The sequence below is a fragment of the Gadus morhua genome, chromosome 4 (assembly GCF_902167405.1).
Source record: "Gadus morhua chromosome 4, gadMor3.0, whole genome shotgun sequence".
Taxonomy (NCBI): Eukaryota; Metazoa; Chordata; class Actinopteri; order Gadiformes; family Gadidae; genus Gadus; species Gadus morhua.
The window spans coordinates 41,010,538-41,031,164 of record NC_044051.1 but is presented as its reverse complement, the minus strand read 5'-3'; the positions used below and the strand labels follow the sequence as shown (position 1 = coordinate 41,031,164).

The 20,627-nt window shown below is 44.0% G+C and overlaps 2 protein-coding genes across 2 annotated transcripts; one reads left to right on the top strand and one right to left on the bottom strand.

Moving 5' to 3' along the window:
* LOC115543090 (zinc finger protein RFP-like) lies at positions 1-2,431 on the top strand. Its single transcript, XM_030355647.1, has 2 exons — positions 1-299; positions 404-2,431. Exon 2 carries the CDS (start codon positions 622-624, stop codon positions 2,026-2,028), a length of 1,407 nt encoding a protein of 468 aa, XP_030211507.1. The 5' UTR covers positions 1-299; positions 404-621; the 3' UTR covers positions 2,029-2,431.
* A 1,979-nt stretch (positions 2,432-4,410) lies between these two features.
* On the bottom strand, positions 4,411-20,443 carry LOC115541772 (uncharacterized). The gene is made up of 4 exons (XM_030353612.1): positions 20,210-20,443; positions 13,429-15,041; positions 10,641-10,928; positions 4,411-6,206 (listed from the first exon to the last, which is right to left on the bottom strand). Exons 2-4 carry the CDS (start codon positions 15,037-15,039, stop codon positions 4,581-4,583), a joined length of 3,525 nt encoding a protein of 1,174 aa, XP_030209472.1. The 5' UTR covers positions 15,040-15,041; positions 20,210-20,443; the 3' UTR covers positions 4,411-4,580.
* Positions 20,444-20,627: the final 184 nt, after the last annotated feature.

Here is a 20,627-nt window from a genome sequence, read left to right as displayed (position 1 = left end):
CCGAGGATCCCATTTGCAAATAACCACTGAATCACCACAATGTCTCTCATTCTGCACCGGCTCTCTCTTAAATCCAGAAAGAAGAGAACAACACAGACAACGCATTTGAAGAGAACGACACAGTGAATGAATGTAGTGCTGCACTCACGGGCCGAAGGGGCGGAGCCAGGTGTTAGAGGAGGGGAGAGGACGTCATGTTGAAGAAACGAAACCTAACGCACCCCGACGTGTAAGCAGTTCTCTCTTTTTAGAGTTAATAACACGCATTAAATAGTCCGACAGACAGAAACAACAACAAGGTGAGTAAAGCAGCACAACTTTGAGATAAGTTAACACTTTTGCAGTCAGGAATAACAAAAATAATGGGATTGCTCAATCCATTAACCTTGTCGTCTGTGTCTAGGAATGGCCCGCGCCAACGCTTCCTGGTCTGAAGAGAACTTTTCATGTTCCCTCTATCTAGATGTGTTCAACAGTCCAGTTTCCACACCATGTGGACACAACTTCTGCAGAACCTGAATTACAAAGTTCTGGGATGAACAAGTCAAGTACAAATGTCCCGTTTGCAACAAGCTTTACGACACAAGACCTGATCTACAGGTCAATACCCTCTTTTCAGAGATGGTTGATCGATTTGGAACGTCCGTACGAGTGAAAGAGCAGCCTTGTGTTGAACCAGCAGAAGTTCCCTGTGACTTCTGTACTGGGACCCAGCTGAAGGCCGTGAAGTCCTGCCTAGTGTGTCTTATCTCTTACTGCCAAACCCACCTGGAGCCACATCAGAGAGTCGCAGTCCTGAAGAAACATCGGCTGGTCGAGCCTATGGACCGTCTGGAAGACAGGATGTGTAAGACACACGACCGACTTCTGGAGCTCTTCTGTCAGACTGAACAGGTGTGTGTGTGTCAGTCCTGCACAGAGACAGACCACAAGTCCCATCCTGTTGTACCTCTAAAGGAGGAATATGAAGTGAAGACGGCCCAGCTGGGGAAAATTGAGATTGAAGTTCCACAGATGATCCAGGAGAGAAAATGTAAGATTAAGGCGATCAAAGACACACTTGAAATTAACAAGAAAGACGCAGACAGAGAGATTGCCGATGGTGGGAAGGTCCTCACTGCTTTGATATGCTGTGTTGAAAAGTGCCGGGATGATTTCAACCAAACGGTTAAAGAGAAACTGAAATCCACAGAGAAACAAGCTGAAGACCTTATCAAAGAGCTGGAGCAGGAAATAGAAGATCTTACCAATAGAAGCTCAGAGGTGAATCAGCTCTCACACACTGAAGACCACCTCCACTTCCTCGAGGCCTTCAGATCCCTCAAGGATCCTCCACCCACCAGGGACTGGACCACGGTGGAGGTCCGTCCTCCGTCATACGTAGGGACCTTGAGGAGATCCCTGGATCAGCTGGAGGAGACACTGAACATGGAGATGAAGAAGCTGCGTGATGCTGAACTGAAGAGGGTCCAGCAGTATGAAGTAGATGTGACTCTGGATCCTGATACTGCTCATCCCCAGCTCATCCTCTCTGAGGATGGGAAACAAGTACATCATGGAGGTGTAGCGAAGGCCCTCCCAGACAACCCAAAGAGATTTACAAAAAACATATGTGTTCTCACGAGGCAGAGCTTCTCAGGGAAATTTTACTTTGAGGTCCAGGTTAAAGGCAAAACTGCGGGGTGTGTAGGAGTGGCCAGAGAGTCCATCAACCGAAAAGATCGGATCATAGTGATCCCTGAGAATGGTTTATGGACTCTTTACTATAACAAAGATTGGTTGTTATTTAGAGATGACCCTTCTGTCCGTCTCCCTCTGAGAGCTGAGCTCCAGAAGGTGGGGGTGTTTGTTGATTATGATGAGGGTCTGGTCTCCTTCTATGATGTGGAAGCCAGGGTTCATATCTACTCTGCTACTGGCTGCAGCTTTACTGAGACTCTCTATCCACTCCTCTATCCAGGTCTCTGTGATTACGAAGGTATAAACTCTGCCCCCCTGATCATCTCACCTGTCAATCAAACAGACTAGGACCTTAGTTTGATAATAAAATAATCAAACGACCAAAACAACTAATGTTGTATCATGAATTAGAATCTCTACCATGTGAGATCTGAGAGAACTGCTTTGATGTAGTACTGCTGTCTTTTAACAAGGATAAATTCATAAAGTAAATAACCCTGACTATTATAAATGATAACCCATTGTAAATTATTAGATAACATTATATTATTCATTGTCTGTTTTCTCCAGTCTTTTAAGGTTTACTGCTATACAATTGTTAATGGTTGCAGTCATGTATAGCATGGTTTCAGGATTGATGTGTATTTCAGAATCATTTAAACATTATTGTTAGTTTATACTTTGGAATCATGAATGACATCATAATCAAATGTAAAAATACTTTTCTGATGTTAATAAAAATAGAAAAACAGCTGATGAGTCAATGACTTTTAATGTCCGCCATAGAACAACCCAACGTGTGTAAGACAAAGATCACAGTTACTACATGTTAAGATTCTCCCCGTGTGTGTGAGTACTGTGACTTTGTCTTTTAAGCTCTCCTCTCCTCTCCTCTCCTCTCCTCACCTTCCTCTCTCTTCTCTTCCTCTCTCCTATCCCTGCTCTCCTTTCTAGCTCATCAAGGATTGTGTTAAGTATTGTCTTGCATGAACACAGGTAGTGTGTAATGTACTACAATAAGGAGCACATTCCTTGATGAGCTAGTTTAGTTTAGTTTTATTCATTTGTCACATACACTATTGTACAGGGCAATGCGTAGTGAAATTCTTACGTACCAGTCCGGCTGTAATTAAACCAAATAAAGTGCAAGATTATAATAATGATGAGTGTGTGCAGGTAGTCTGTAGTTTGTGAGAGTGGCTTCAACTCCGACTTTCTGAGTCAGATCAAATCATCATGAAATCAAACGACGAAAAACAAGAGAACACTTTATGTGTGTGGTTACTGTATGATGTCATCAAATAAGGTTATTTATTTCGCTGTTGTACACACAAACACAGCAGGAAACCAGTCAGTCAGTCAGTCAGTCAGTCAGTCAGTCAGTCTAAACGGTTCATAAACAGTTTTAATAAACGGTGACTCAATAGTTCCAGGAATCCTTTGGATGATTTGAATCTCTCGTCCCTGGTGGCACGACCGGTAGAGCTGGCAGTTGGTGCCGCGCCCTCAGAGAACCACAGAACGGCCCGCAGTTCAGGGAGGAACTGAATTCATCAAGTAATTCAGGACTTTTAATCGATACTTCAAGCAGCCCTCTTTTCTACACCATCTCAACGAAGTTGAGATTTTGTTCGGCACTAAAATGCTGTCAACAATCTATGCTTTCTTTATCTTATCCCATCTCATTCGGTGCAAATAGTTCTTCCTGCAAAGTGTTCCGCGTCTGTACTTCTTTTTAAATGGAGTAAGTACACCGGGGGTGATTCCCTAAACCAGGCGGTCGGAGGCTTGTCCAAAGCGTGTGACGTCATCACCCGGCCGAAGTTCAGCACCTTGGAGAGCGACAGCGGAAGACGTCTCCCACTCTGTCTGCTGCGGCCATCCTCGACACACCAGCCACCAAGCCGACGCCATAAACACGTTGTATTCATTTAACACCTTCGTGTTATTCAACGATGCAATTCTAATAATAGTAATATAATAAAATCTGTGTGAGGAAGATACCGCAGACGACTCTTACCTGAACGTCTCACAATATTGAATAAATAGTCAAATTAAGTGTACCACAAAAGAGTAGGATTAGGGGCCCACAAAGAAGGTGCCGCCCCTCTGTGCTGATACCCGCTTCCGCCACTGGGTGTCGCTCACAACACTGATTATGGGACTGCTGCTTGTATACGCCAGGGAACAGATAGTAGACTATAGTAAAGACAAGTCAAACGGGTATTTACACATATGTAAAGTGCATGTAAAACAATACTTAACCCAATCCTGAATGAGCTAGAAAGGAGAGCAGACATAGGAGATGGCAGCGGAAGGAGAGAGAGGAAGGAGAGAGGAGGAACTAAGTTGAGAGGATGGAGAGAGGAGAGATGACAAGACAAAGTCACAGTACTCACACACACGGGGAGAATCTTGACATGTAGTAACTTTGATCTTTGTTTTAAACATGTTGGGTTGTTGTATGGGGGACATTAAAAGTCATTGACTCATCAGCTGTGTTTCCATTTTTATTAACATCAGAAAAGTATTTTAACATTTGATTATGTTATCATTCATGATTACGAAGTATAAATTAACAATAATGTTCAGATGATTATGAAATAAACATCAATCCTGAAACCGTGCTATACATGACTGCAACAATTAAAAATTGTATAGCAGTAAACCTTAAAAGACTGGAGAAAACAGACAACGAAGAATATAATGTTACCTTATAATTTAGAATGGGTTATCATTTATAATAGTCAGGGTTAACTTCCTACTGAATCACCCCTTGTTCTATGACAGCAGTAAGATATGGATACAGTTCTCTCAGATCTCACATGGTAGAGATTCTAATTCATGAAACAGCATTAGTTGTTTTGGTCGTTTGATTATTTTATCATCAAACAAAGGTCCTAGTCTGTTTGATTGACAGGTGAGATGATCAGGGGAGCAGAGTTGTTACCTCCATATCTCCAGGACCATGGACAGAGGAGTGGATAGAGAGGCTCAGTAAAGCTGCAGCCAGTAGCAGTGTAGATATGAACCCTGGCTTCCACATCATAGAAGGAGACCAGACCCTCATCATAATCAACAAACACCCCCACCTTCTGGAGCCCAGCTCTCAGAGGGAGACGGACATCAGGGTTATCATTAAATACCAACCTATCCTTGTAGGAGAAGAGAGTCCAGTAACCCGTCTCAGGGGTCACTATGATCAGATCTTTTCTGTCGATGGACTCTCTGACCACTCCTATATACCACGCAGTCTTGTCTTTAACCCGGACCTCAAAGTAAAATCTACCTGAGGAGAAGCTCTGCCTCGTGAGAACACATATGTTTTTTGGTAATCTCTTAGGGTTGTCTGGGAGTTCCTTCCTCACACCTCCATCATGTACTTGTTTCCCATCCTCAGACAGGATGAGACGGGGATGAGCTGTATCAGGATCCAGAGTCACATCTACTTCATACTGCTGGACCCTCTTCAACTCAGCATCACGCAGCTTCTTCATCTCCATGTTCAGTGTCTCCTCCAGCTGATCCAGGGATCTCCTCAAGGTCCCTACGTATGACGGAGGACGGACCTCCACCGTGGTCCAGTCCCTGGTGGGTGGAGGATCCTTCAGGGATCTGAAGGCCTGGAGGAAGTGGAGGTGGTCTTCAGTGTGTGAGAGCTGCTTCACCTCTGAGCTTCTATTGGTCAGATCTTCTATTTCCTGCTCCAGCTCTTTGATGAGGTCTTCAGCTTGTTTCTCAGTGGATTTCAGTTTCTCTTTAACCATTCGGTTGACGTCATCCTGGTACTTTTTAATGGAGCGCTTCAGAGCAGTGAGGACGTGCACACCATCGGCTATCTCTCTGTCTGCATCTGCTTTGCTGCGGTTAACTGTGTCTTTAATCTCCTGAATATTATTTAGTCTCTCCTGGATCATCTGCTGGACTTCAGCCTCTATCTTCCCCAGCTGGGCCATCTTCACTTCATATTCCTCCTTTAGAGGTACAACAGGATGGGACTTGTGGTCTGTCTCTGTGCAGAGCTGACACACACACACCTGTTCAGTCTGGCAGAAGAGCTCCAGAAGTCGGTCGTGTTTCTTACACATCATGTCTCCCAGACGGTCCATAGGCTCGACCAGCCGATGTTTCTTAAGAACTGGGAATCTTTGATGTGGCTCCAGGTGGGTTTGGCAGTAAGAGATAAAACACACTAGGCAGGACTTCACAGCCTTCAGCTGGGTCCCAGTACATACGTCACAGGGAACTTCCCCAGGTTTAACACAGACCTGATATTTTACTCGTTTGGATGTTTGAAACTGAGCGGCCAGCTCTGATAAGAGGGTATTAATCCGTAAATCAGGTTTTCTTTTGAAAGCCTTGTTGCAAAGAGGGCACTTGAACTGGACTTTTTCATCCCAGTGCTTTGTAATACAGGTTTTGCAGAAGTTGTGTCCACATGGTGTGGAAACTGGACTGTTGTACACATCTAGACAGATGGAACATGAAAAGTTCTCTTCAGACCCGGATGTGTTAGCAGAGGCCATTCCTAGACACAGACGACAAGGTTTATGTATTGAGCAAGTCCCTTCTTTTTTTAATTCCCTAAGGAAGAGAGGTTTTAACTTCTCTGAGAGTTATGCTGCTTTACTCACCTTGTTGTTGTTTCTGTCTGTCAGACTACTTGTTTCAAAATGTGTTTTCTTTTCCTCCTGAAATAGAGAACTGCTTCCACTTCGGATTGACTTGGCTTCTGGGAATGTTACGTTTTGTTTCCTCATCAAGACGTCCTCTCCTCTCCTCCCCTAACACCTGGCTCCTCCCCTAACACCTAGCTCCTCCCCTAACACCTGGCTCCTCCCCTAACACCTGGCTCCTCCCCTAACACCTGGCCCCGCCAACACGGATGCACAGTTCACTGACATTCATGCGCTGTTCTTTCAAATATATTTGAAAACAGAATATAGGACAAAGCACAGACAAAGAGACGGTGCAAACATGACCGGAGACATTGTGTTGATTTAATGGTGATTTGCCGCTCTAACTGGGATTGAGAGCTATTCAAAAACAATTGACTTGAATTGACTATTCACAAGGCTGGTATTTTCTCTCCAGTATTCTTAAAAACAACCCTTCCCTGTGTGTCCAGGTTGTATGTGCTAGTATGGTTTGTGAGTTAATGTTGAGTTAATGCTGGTAGTTACATAAGGCTGATCCCTAACCTCATTAAACAGCTGCATCATGAGGCTCAGGGTAGGGCAGACGAACCAGACCAACAAGTTCCCAATTCAGAGACAACACAGTCAATGCCAGCGACAGAAAAACAAACCTAAATTGTGCCGTGACAGTTAACAATGTCACATTATAACCGGCCTATTATGGGTAGCTTTTACGTACCAGGGACAAACAGTGTGAAAATCTGAAGTGATGGACAACTGGTTTAATAGTTTAGTTCTATTCGTTATTTAGGCTTATCAAGGTGTGATTGAGCAAAATAATTTTCCACTAATCCAATGCGGTCTTACATCATTTCAATACATGGATTTCCTTATATTCCTTTGAGCCAACTGAATGGGTGGAGTCTGCTTTCCCTCCTGGCTCCGTTGCCAAGCAGGTGACCAAAAGCCATGCACTCACCTTATAGTGACTGTCCAGCTGAATCAAGCTACAGAGTTATTACAGAACTAGCCAATTGAATACCTTTCTACCTGTGTTGTCTGGACAGCCAGAGGGAAATCATATCAACAACACACTACACACTCTCAATATCTTTCCACACACCCTAGAGACATCTATGGACTTTCATTTATTGGACTGAGAGACCCCTGACTCTTACTCTTATCTGTGTGTATGGACTCTTAAATGTTGTGTAAATGTTTTTAGGTGCTGTTTTAATGTCTTTCTATGAGGATTGAAGAGATGTGTAATGCAGGACAAATTTCTGTGTAAACGGACATTGAAGTTTATCTAATGTAACCTAATCTAATAATAACTGGACCTGCTCTTTGTTACTCTTTCACTGCAGCCATTAGTTTGGTTCAACATGATGAGAAATGCTCCAGTGTCTAAAGAACCCCGTCCAGAACCCGTCCACCCACCACTTAATCAAGCAGAATCATTTTTATTCCTTTCTAAACCAATCAAGCCTCGACAGAAAAGATGGGAGAATAAGAATCACATTTTGGATAATAGGGTTGTAGGAATAAAGTAACTTGCAGTTGAAGTTGTGAACTTTTTGAAGGAAAATCAAACATGCTGTTGGAGCTGGTCCAGACTATCAGAATGTAAAGAATGCATTCTGGCTGACATCTGGCTGACACTCGTTTACCATTGAGAGGTGGGGCTTAATTGCAGATCAGGTATTCACTGTCTTTGAGGTGGAGCCAGAACATTTGATTGATGTAACCTGATGACCCAGAACTGCAAGTATCAGTTAACTAGTGCAGTAGCATGTGTTTAAAAGAGGGCCATTTGAGGCCACATTTACATACGTTTTTGAAAATGTTATGCATTGAAATTGAGATTTGGACCAGGTTGAATCTGTATGATGTAATCAAATAAGTTTCTGTATTTCCCTGTTATACACACAAACACAGCATGAAACCAGTCAGTCAGTCAGTCAGTCAGTCAGTCAGTCAGTCAGTCAGTCAGTCAGTCAGTCAGTCAGTCAGTCTGTCTCTCCCTCTCTCTCCCTCTCTCTCCCTCTCTCTCCCTCTCTCTCTCTCTCTCCCTCTCTCTCTCTCTCTCTCTCTCTCTCCCTCTCTCTCTTTTTATAAACGGTTCATAAACAGTTTTAATAAACGGTGACTCAACAGTTCCAGGAATCCTTTGGGTGATTTGAATCTCTCGTCCCTGGTGGCTCGACCGGTAGAGCTGGCAGTTGGTGCCGCGCCCTCAGAGAACCACAGAGCGGCCCGCAGTTCAGGGAGGAACTCAATTCATTAATTAACTCAGGACTTTTAACCGATACTTCAAGCAGCAATCTTTCCTACACCATTCACAGATCGGTTTCCATTACTTCTATTGAATGTCTCCATCTCCAGGTGGAACACCTTCTGGTTCAGGTATCACTTCTGATTGGCTGATAGGGTGACCCGGTCCTTCTGATTGGCTGATTGGGTGACCCGGTCCTTCTGATTGGCTGACAGGGTGACCCGGTCCTTCTGATTGGCTGATAGGCTGACCCGGTCCTTCTGATTGGCTGATAGGGTGACCCGGTCCTTCTGATTGGCTGATAGGCTGACCCGGTCCTTCTGATTGGCTGATAGGGTGACCCGGTCCCCTGCAGATTGGCTCTGGCGCCACACAACTGTCCTGGGCTTACTGAAGCTGAACTGAAGGGGCGTTCACGGGGAGCCGGCAGCCCTGGAGCCCCACGATTAACCAGGACTGTTGAGGGCCTCAGGGGCCCCTGCTTGGTTGGTGTGTTCAGACTCCTCGTCCACAGGACCCCCGATGTCCCCCCTGAGCAGCCCAGACCTGGGCCTTCATCTCACTGGACGCTCTGGATACAAACGTCTGCTAATGATCTCATTCTGAGTTATGGTTTGGCTAACATGATCTTCTATAGTTGGAGGTGAGAGACGGTCGAGGAACCAGACGGCGAGTCTTGTTTTTAATGACGTTGAGATTTGGTTTGGCGCTAAAAAGCCGTCAACAATTCTACGCTTTCTTCATCTGATCCCGTCTCATTCGGTGCAAATAGTTCTTCCTGTAAAGTGTTCCACGTTTGTACGTCTTTTAAATGGAGTAAGTACACCGGGGGTGATTCCCTAAACCAGGCGGTCGGTGGCTTGTCCGAATCGTGTGACGTCATCACTCGGCCGAAGTTCAGCACCTTGGAGAGCGACAGCGGAAGACGTCTCCCACGCGTTGTTGTATTCATTTAACACCTTCATATTATTCAACGATGCGATTCTATTAATACTGTGTGTGAGAAAGAGACCGCAGACGACTCTTGCCTGAACGGCTGATCAAAAAAATGAATGAAAGTAATTTGTACCTTAATCATGCGATGGAGTGCAAAAAAGAGAATCATGTGTCACAATATTAAATAAATGGTTAAATTAGGCGTACTACAAAAGCGTAGGATCAGGGGCACACAAAGAAGGTTCCGCCCCTCTGTGCTGATACCCGCTCCCGCCACTGGGTGTCGCTCACAACACTGATTATGGGACTGCTGCTTCCATGCGCCGGGGCACGTAGACAATAGTGAAGACAAGATCAACGTGTATTTACTCATATGTAATGTGCACGCTGAACAATACTCAACACAATCCTGGATGAGCTAGAAAGGAGAGCAGACATAGGAGATAGGAGCGGAAGAAGAGAGAGGAAGGAGAGAGGAGGAACTAAGATGAGAGATAGATAGATAGATAGATAGATAGATATATACTTTATTAATCCCGGGGGAAATTCAAGTATCCAGTAGCAGCCGAAAACACACATAAAAACAATGCATTTGGATGTGCAAAAATACAGATATAAATAAATATAAATAAATAAATAAATAAAATGTCCATTGTTGTTATCTATTGTCCTCCCTGCCTTTACTGGGAGCTGTTGTACAGTCTGATGGCCAGGGGGACGAAAGAGTTTTTTAGTCTATTAGTGGAGCTGGACTGGGACAGCAGTCGGCCACTGAAAACACTCCTCTGCCTGGTGAAGGTGTCGTGCAGAGGGTGGTGGGTGTTGTCCAGGATGGACAGCAGTTTGTCAAGGGTCCTTCTCTCTGCCACTGTCACCAGAGAGTCCAGCTCTGTTCCCACTACTGAGCCAGCACTCCTCACCAGTCTGTCCATTCGACCAGCGTCTCTCCTCCTGCTGCTTCCTCCCCAGCAAACCACAGCATAAAAGAGCACGCTGGCCACCACAGACTGGTAAAACATCTGCAGTAGTTTTTTGCAGATGTTGAAAGACCCCAGCCTTCTTAGGAAGTACAGACGGCTCTGCCCTTTCCTGTATAAAGCTTCCATATTTGCAGTCCAGTCCAGCTTGTCGTCCAGCTGCAGTCCCAGATATTTATAGGTCCTGACCACCTCCACATCGACCCCCTCGATGGACACGGGTAGGAGATGTGGTTTCTTCCTTCTGAAGTCCACCACCATCTCCTTGGTCTTGGAGGAGTTCAGCTGCAGATGGTTGGACCTGCACCACCTCACAAAGTCCTCAACCAGGCTCCTGTACTCTCCCTCCCTTCCATCCTTGATACAGCCAACTATCGCAGTGTCGTCTGAGTATTTCTGCACATGGCAGAGCCCAGAGTTATGCTGGAAGTCGGATGTATACAAGGTGAAGAGGACGGGAGAGAGCACGGTGCCTTGTGGTGCTCCGGTGCTGCTGACCACAGTGTCTGACGTGCAGCCCTTCAGTCTAACGTATTGTTGTCTCTCTGTGAGGTAGTAGAGGATGGAGAGAGGAGTGATGACAAGACAAAGTCACAGTACTCACGCACACGGGGAGAATCTTGACATGTAGTAACTGTGATCTTTGTCTTACACATGTTGGGTTGTTGTATGGTGGACATTAAAAGTCATCGACTCATCAGCTGTTTTTTTATTTTTATTAACATCAGAAAAGTATTTTTACATTTGATTATGTTGTCATTCATGATTCCGAAGTATAAACTAACAATAATTTTGAGATGATTATGAAATACACATCAACCCTGAAACCATGCTATACATGACTGCAACCATTAACAATTGTATAGCAGTAAACCTTAAAAGACTGGAGAAAACGGACAATGAAGAACATAATGTTATCTAATAATTTAGAATGGGTTATCATTTATAATAGTCAGGATTCACTTCCTACTGAATTACTCCTTGTTATATTGTGTATGTATCATGTACATTGCTTTTGTTTAACGATGTGTGGATGTTGTAATGGGCAGCCTGTAGCTGCTAGCTTAGCTCAATTACCTAGTAATAGGTACGTTACATGCACAGGCTGCCTATTAGCCTGCATGACGTTGTGCATGTTGCTACTAGTTAACAGGACTATTTGTGTTCAACGATCCCTCGTTTGTTCTATGCTTTCTTCATCTTATCCCGTCTCATTCGGTGCAAATAGTTCTTCCTGCCAAGTTTCCCACGAGGATGTAGACCGGGGGCGGTTCTGTCACGCCAAATTTGTACCGGGTGCCAAATTTGTACCGGGTGCGTCATCCATACGTAATCCATTCCAAACCTGCCTGGCAACAGATGATCGCGTCGTCCGTTGCCTGGCAACGGACGATCGCGTCGAATGACGTGATAGGTTCACGAACATTCGCGAACCTTCAAGCTCGTTCATTCGCACTTGTTCATTGAACGTGACAAGACCGATAACATTGACCGTGACAAGACAGATGACACTTACACTTCCAAATACATGACCAAATTTGATTAAACAATTAAATACAATACAAATATAAAGTAAAAACAAGTGTTATCTAGCGATTCGTTTTCTGTATTATGTTATTTCGTCTTTGGCAACATGAGCGCGAATGTTTTTTGAAACCCGCTTTAAACACTCAGTTTACTAGCTAAATTTGATTAAACAATTAAATACAATGCAAATATAAAGTAAAAACAAGTGTTATCTAGCGATCCGTTATCTGTATTATGTTATTTTGTCTTTGGCAACATGAGCGCAAATGTTTTTTGAAACCTGCCCGGCAACGGACAACCCTTACGTAATCAGTTGTCCGTTACCTGGCAACGGACAACTGATGACGTGCCCGGTATAAATTTGGCACCCGGTCAGTTGTCTAAACCAGGCGGTCGGTGGCTTGTTCGAAGCGTGCGACGTCATCACTCGGCCGAAGTTCCCAGCAGACAGCATTCTGTCTGCTGCGGCTAACCTCGACACACCAGCCACCAAGCCAACGCCATAAACACGTTGTATTCATTTAACACCTTCATGTTATTCAACGATGCAATTCTAATAATACTGTGTGTGAGAAAGAGACCGCAGACGACTCTTACCTGAACGGCTGATCAAAAAAGTGAATGAAAGAAAGGAATTTGTACCTTAATCATGCGATGAAGTGCAAAAAAGACTCATGTGTCACAATATTAAATAAATAGTCAAATTAAGTGGACTACAAAAGAGTAGGATTAGGGGCAAACAATACTTAACACAATCCTGGATGAGCTAGAAAGGAGAGCAGACATAGGAGATAGGAGCGGAAGAAGAGAGAGGAAGGAGAGAGGAGGAACTATGATGAGAGGATGGAGAGAGGAGAGACGACAAGACAAAGTCACAGTACTCACACACACGGGGAGAATCTTGACATGTAGTAACTGTGATCTTTGTCTTACACATGTTGGGTTGTTGTATGGTGGACATTAAAAGTCATTGACTCATCAGCTGTTTTTCCATTTTTATTAACATCAGAAAAGTATTTTTACATTTGATTATGTTGTCATTCATGATTACGACATATAAACTAACAATAATGTTTAGATGATTATGAAATACACATCAATCCTGAAACCACGCTATACATGACTGCAACCATTAACAATTGTACATCAGTAAACCTTAAAAGACTGGAGTAAACAGACAATGAAGAATATAATGTTATCTAATAATTTAGAATGGGTTATCATTTATAATAGTCAGGGTTCACTTCCTACTGAATAACTCCTTGTTATATGACAGCAGTAAGACATGAATACAGTTCTCTCAGATCTCACATGGTAGATTCTAATTCAGGAAACAACATTAGTTTTTTTTGTCGTTTGATTAATTAATTATCAGACAAATGTCCTAGTCTGTTTGATTGACAGGTGAGATGATCAGGGGGGCAGAGTTTATACCTTCATAATTATAGAAACCTGGACTGAGGAATGGATAGAGAGGCTCTGTAAAGCTGCAGCCAGTAGCAGAGTAGATATGAACCCTGGCTTCCACATCGTAGAAGGAGACCAGACCCTCATCATAATCAACAAACACCCCCACCTTCTGGAGCTCAGCTCTCAGAGGGAGACGGACAGAAGGGTCATCTTTAAATACCAACCCATCCTTGTTGGAGTAGAGAGTCCAGTAACCATTCTCGGGGATCTCTATGATCAGATCTTTACTGTTGATGGACTCTCTTGCCACTCCTACATACCACGCAGTCTTGTCTTTAACCTGAACCTCAAAGTAAAATCTCCCTGAGAAGCTCTGCATTGTGAGAACACATATACTCTTTGTAAATCTCTTAGGGTTGTCTCGGAGGACCTTCCTCACATCTCCCTCATGTACTTGTTTCCCATCCTCAGACAGGATGAGACAGGGATGAGCTGTATCAGGATCCAGAGTCACATCTACTTCATACTGCTGGACCCTCTTCAGTTCAGCATCACGCAGCTTCTTCATCTCCATGTTCAGTGTCTCCTCCAGCTGATCAAGGGATCTCCTCAAGGTCCCTACGTATGACGGAGGACGGACCTCCACCGTGGTCCAGTCCCTGGTGGGTGGAGGATCCTTCAGGGATCTGAAGGCCTGGAGGAAGTGGAGGTGGTCTTCAGTGTGTGAGAGCTGCTTCACCTCTGAGCTTCTATTTGTCAGATCTTCTATTTCCTGCTCCAGCTCTTTGATGAGGTCTTCAGCTTGTTTCTCTGTGGATTTTAGTTTCTCTTTAATCATATGGTTCAGATCATCATGACACTTTTCAATGCAGCGCATCAGTGCAGTGAGGATGTGCACACCATCGGCTATCTCTCTGTCTGCATCTGCTTTGCTGTGTTTGACTGTGTTTTTAATCTCCTGAATATTATTTAGTCTCTCTTGGATCATTTGCTGGACTTCAGCCTCTATCTTCCCCAGCTGGGCCATCTTCACTTCATATTCCTCCTTAAGAGGTACAACAGGATGGAACTTGTGGTCTGTCTCTGTGCAGAACTGACACACACACAACTGTTCAGTCTGACAGAAAAGCTCCAGAAGTCTGTCGTGTTTCTTACACATCCTGTCTTCCATACGGTCCATTGGCTCGACCAGCCGATGTTTCTTCAGGACTGCGACTCTCTGATGTGGCTCCAGGTGGGTTTGGCAGTAAGAGATAAAACACACTAGGCAGGACTTCACGGCCTTCAGCTGGGTCCCAGTACAGACGTCACAGGGGACTTCTGCTGGTTCAACACAAGGCTGCTCTTTTACTCGTACGGACGTTCCAAATCGATCAACCATCTCTGAAAAGAGGGTATTGACCTGTAGATCAGGTCTTGTGTCAAAAAGCTTGTTGCAAACGGGACATTTGAACTTGACTTGTTCATCCCAGTACTTTGTAATACAGGTTCTGCAGAAGTTGTGTCCACATGGTGTAGAAACTGGACTGTTGAACACATCTAGACAGATGGAACATGAAAGGTTCTCTTCAGACCAGGAAGCGTTGGCAGAGGCCATTCCTAGACATAGACGACAGGGTTTATGTATTGAGCAAGTCCATTATGTTTATAATTCCCTAAGGAAGAGACGTTTTTACTGTTCTGAAAGTTGTGTTGCTTTACTCACCTTATTTTTCTTTCTGTCTGTCAGACTATTTGTTTCAAAATTTGATTTATTTTCCTCCCGAAAGAGAGAACTGCTTCCACGTCGGATTGACTTGGCTTCTGGGAATGTTACGTTTGGTTTCCTGATCGAGACGTCCTCTCCTCTCCTCCCCTAACACCTGGCTCCTCCCCTAACACCAAGCTCCTCCCCTAACCCCTGGCCCCGCCAACACGGATGCACAGTTCACTGACATTCATGCGCTGTTCTTTCAAAAATATGTATTATTATTCCTTTCTAAACCAATCAAGCCTTCACAGAAAAGCTGGGAGAAAAAGAATTACATTTTGGATGATAGGGTTGTAGGAATAAACTAACTTGCAGTTGAAGAAGTGAACATGAAGTTTTGAAGGAAAACCAAACATGCTGTTGGAGCTGTTCCAGACAGAATGTAAAGAATGCATTCTGGCTGACGTCTGGCTGACACTCGTTTTCCATTGAGACGTGGGGCTTGATTGCAGATCAGGTATTCACCGTCTTTGAGGGGGAGCCAGAACATTTGATTGATGTAACTTGATAACCCAGAACTCCAAGTATCAGTTAACTATTTCAGTACTATGTGTTTAAAAGAGGGTCATTTGAGGCCATATTTACATACGTTTTTAAAATGTGAGGCATTTCATTTGAGATTTGGACCAGGATGAATCCACATCACTACCATGTAACCAACTGCATCACCTTTCATGAAATCAAACAACGAAAAACAAGAAAAAATGTTATGCCTTTCGTTGCCGTATTATGTCATCAAATAAGGTTATTTATTGCCCTGTTGTACACACAAACACAGCATGAAACCAGTCAGTCAGTCAGTCAGTCAGTCAGTCAGTCAGTCTCTCTCTCTCTCTCTCTCTCTCTCTCTCTCTCTCTCTCTCTCTCTCTCTCTCTCTCTCTCAAATTCAAAGTGCTTTATTAGCATGACAGTATTTGAATACAGTATCGCCAAAGCATATTCAAGTTATGCAAGAATAATTTTACAAATAACAGATAGTAATACTAATAATAATGCTACTACTAATAACAATAACAACAATAGCAATAGCAACAACAATAATAAAATAAATATAAAGTCGGACTGAATCTCTCAGGTTATGACATTTCAGGAGATGTTGTGCGGCCAGGGCAGCAGACAGACCTTCACCAAGAAGAATTGCAATTTTGACCATATGTTCCATGTCTGCAGGATCCGGAATATAGGTTTGTAACTTGGTGAAGTATATCCGTCTTAAAATGTCCTATTTTTCACAATGTTAAAGGAAGTGCTCCTCTGTGTCAACCTCCTCTGCCTGACAGCGACCACACAGTCTGTGTTCCCTCGGCAGCCAGGTCCATCTGTGTCCGCCTGTTTCCACTGCAAGATTGTGGTCACTGAGCCTGTAATTGGTCAGGATTAGTCTCTGCTTCACATCTCTGACAGAGACGAGATAGTCTGCCAATTCGTAATATCTGTTTAGGATCAGATAGGAATTCTATCTACTTTGGTTTGAGGTTTGGTTTGTCCAATGTTCCAAATAGTCTTCTTTTGCTTGATTAATTATTTTGTTGACTGTAATTGGTGTCTGGGAAGCAGTTCAGGACTGAGCTTGATGTGTGTTAGTTAGCTTCAGCACCAGCTAACCCAGGGGACTCTTGTCAGGGTTCAGTTCCCTGGTTTCTTGCGCTTCAAAATGAAGTGTATTCTTGGGTCTCTCTCTCTCTCTCTCTCTCTCTCTCTCTCTCTCTCTCTCTCTCTCTCTCTCTCTCTTTTTATAAACGGTTCATAAACAGTTTTAATAAACGGTGACTCAATAATTCCAGGAATACTTTGGATGATTTAAACCTCTCGTCCCTGGTGGCTCGACCGGTAGAGCTGTCAGTTGCTGCCGCGCCCTCAGAGAACCACAGAACGGCCCGCAGTTCAGGGAGGAACTGAATTCATGAAATAATTCAGGGCTTTTAATCGATACTTCAAGCAGCCATCTTGTCTACACCATCTCACCGAAGTTGAGATTTTGTTTGGCACTAAAAAGCTGTCAACAATCTATGCTTTCTTTATCTTATCCCGTCTCATTCGGTGCAGATAGTTCTTCCTGCAAACTGTACCACGTTTGTACTTCTTTTTGAATGGAGTAAGTACACCGGGGGTGATTCCCTAAACCAGGCGGTCGGTGGCTTGTCCGAAACGTGTGACGTCATCACTCGGCCGAAGTTCAGCACCTTGGAGAGCGACAGCGGGAGACCTCTCCCACTCTGTCTGCTGCGGCTATCCTCGACACACCAGCCACCAAGCCAACGCCATAAACACGTTGTATTCATTTAACACCTTCGTGTTATTCAACGATGCAATTCTAATAATACTGTGTGAGAAAGAGACCGCAGACGACTCTTTCCTGAACGGCTGATCGAAAAAAATTAAAGAAAAAGTAATTTGTATCTTAATCATGCGATGAAATGCAAAAATGAGAATCATGTCTTACAATATTAAATAAAAAGTCTAATTAAGTGTACTACAAAAGAGTAGGATTTGGGGCCCACAAAGAAGGTCCCGCCCCTCTGTGCTGATACCCGCTCCCGCCACTGGGTGTCGCTCACAACACTGATTATGGGACTGCTGCTTGCATGCGCCGGGGCACAGGTAGTAGACTATGGTAAAGACAAGTCAAACGGGTATTTATTTACACATATGTGATGTGCATGCAAAACAATACTTAACACAATCCTGGATGAGCTAGAAAGGAGAGCAGACATAAGAGATAGGAGCGGGAGAAGAGAGAGGAAGGAGAGAGGAGAGATGACAAGACAAAGTCACAGTCCTCACACACACGGGGAGAATCTTGACGTGTAGCAACTGTGATCTTTGTCTTACACATGTTGGGTTGTTGTATGGTGGACATTAAATGTCATTGACTCATCAGCTGTGTTTCCATTTTTATTAACATCAGAAAAGTATTTTTACATTTGATTATGTTGTCATTTATCATTCCGAAGTATAAACTAACAATAATGTTGTGATGATTATGAAATACACATCAATCCTGAAACCATGGTATACATGACGACAACCATTAACAATTGTATAGCAGTAAACCTTTAAAGACTGGAGAAAACAGACAATGAAGAATATAATGTTATCTAATAATTCAGAATGGGTTATCATTTATAATAGTCAGGGTTCACTTCCTAATGAATTACTCCTTGTTTTATGACAGCAGTAGGATATGAATACAGTTCTCTCAGATCTCACATGGTAGATTCTAATTCAGTATACAACATTAGTTGATTTGGTCGTTTGATTATTTTATTATCAAACAAAGTTCCTAATCTGTTTGATTGACAGGTAAGATGATCAGGGGGGCAGAGTTGTTACCTCCATAATCATGGTTGCCTGGGCAGAGGAATGGATAGATAGACTCAGTAAAGCTGCAGCCAGTAGCAGAGTAGATATGAACCCTGGCTTCCACATCATAGAAGGAGACCAGACCCTCATCATAATCAACAAACACCCCCACCTTCTGGAGCTCAGCTCTCAGAGGGAGACGGACAGCAGGGTCATCATTAAATACCAACCCATCGTTGTTGAAGTAAAGAGTCCAGTAACCTGTCTTAGGGGTCAATATGATCCAATCTTTTCTGTTGATGGACTCTCTGGCCACTCCTAACCCCCATCCAGTCTTGTCTTTAACCTGGACCTCAAAGTAAAATCTCCCTGAGAAGCTCTGCCTCGTGTGAACACATCTACCCAGTCTAAATTTCTTGGGGTTGTCTGGGAGTTTCTTCCTCACACCTCCATCATGTACTTGTTTCCCATCCTCAGAGAGTATGAGACAGGGATGAGCTGTATCAGGATCCAGAGTCACATTTACTTCATACTGCTGGACCCTCTCCAGTTCAGCATCACGCAGCTTCTTCATTTTCATGTTCAGTGTCTCCTCCAGCTGATCCAGGGATCTCCTCAAGGTCCCTGCGTATGACGGAGGAAGGACGTCCACTGTCGTCAAGTCCCTGGTGGGTGGAGGATCCTTCAGGGATCTGAAGGTCTGGAGGAAGTGGAGGTGGTCTTCAGTGTGTGAGAGCTGCTTCACCTCTGAGCTTCTATTGGTCAGATCTTCTATCTCCTGCTCCAGCTCTTTGATGAGGTCTTCAGCTTTTTTCTCAGTGGATTTCAGTCTCTCTTTAACCATTTGGTTGAGGTCATCCTGACACTTTTCAATGCAGCGCTTCAGAGCAGTGAGGACCTGCACACCATGTGCTATCTCTCTGTCTGCATCTGCTTTGCTACGGTAAACTGTGTCTTTAATCTCCTGAATATTATTTAGTCTCTCATGGATCATCTGCTGAACTTCAGCCTCTATCTTCCCCAGATGGGCCATCTTCAGTTCATAATCCTCCTTTAGAGGTACAACAGGATGTGACTTGTGGTCTGTCTCTGTGCAGGACTGACACACACATACCTGTTCACTCTGGCAGAAGAGCTCCAGAAGTCGGTTGTGTTTCTTACACATCCTGTCTTCCAGACGGTCCATAGGCTCGACCAGCCGATGTTTCTTCAGGATTTCGACTCTCTGATGTGGCTCCAGGTGGGTTTGGCAGTAAGAGATAAGACACACTAGGCAGGACTTCACAGCCTTCAGCTTGGTCCCAGTACAGATGTCACAGGGAACTTCTCCGGGTTTAACACAGAGCTGATCTTTTACTCGTATGGATGTTTGAAACTGAGCGGCCAGCTCTGATAAGAGGGTATTAATCCGTAAATCAGGTCTTGTGTTGAAAGCCATGTTGCAAAGAGGACATTTGAACGTGACTTGTTCATCCCAGTGCTTTGTAATACAGGTTCTGCAGAAGTTGTGTCCACATGGTGTGGAAACTGGACTGTTGAACACATCTAGACAGATGCAACATGAAAAGTTCTCTTCAGACCAGGAAGCGTTGGCACGGGCCATTCCTAGACACAGACGACAAGGTTAATGTATTGAGCAATCCCATTATTTTTGTTATTCCTATATTGCAAAAGTGTTTTTAACTTATCTCAAAGTTGTGCTGCTTTACTCACCTTGTTGTTGTTTCTGTCTGTCGGACTATTTAATGCGTGTTATTATCTCCTGAAAGAGAGAACAGTTTACACGTCGGGGTGCTTTAGGTTTCGTTTCCTCAACATGAGAGAGGGGTCTGGCTGCAGACATCCACCAACACACTCCAGACATCCACCCACAAGCACTTCCGCTGCAGACAGAAACATCAACCCACACGCCGGAAATTGCGTGCTGGTGGATATCTGGAGCGCGAGTTGCACATTATTCAACAGCGCCCCCTCGGGTCACACTTTTCGGTGGGTCGCAGAATTCGGTGCAACTACGGGACTCACTGCACGAAGATGTGACGTTCGGCTCAGCTGCACTTGGAGGTTATGGTAGGTCACGGTGACTATTCAAAACACAGCGATACAATTATAAATGCACGAGACTTCCATT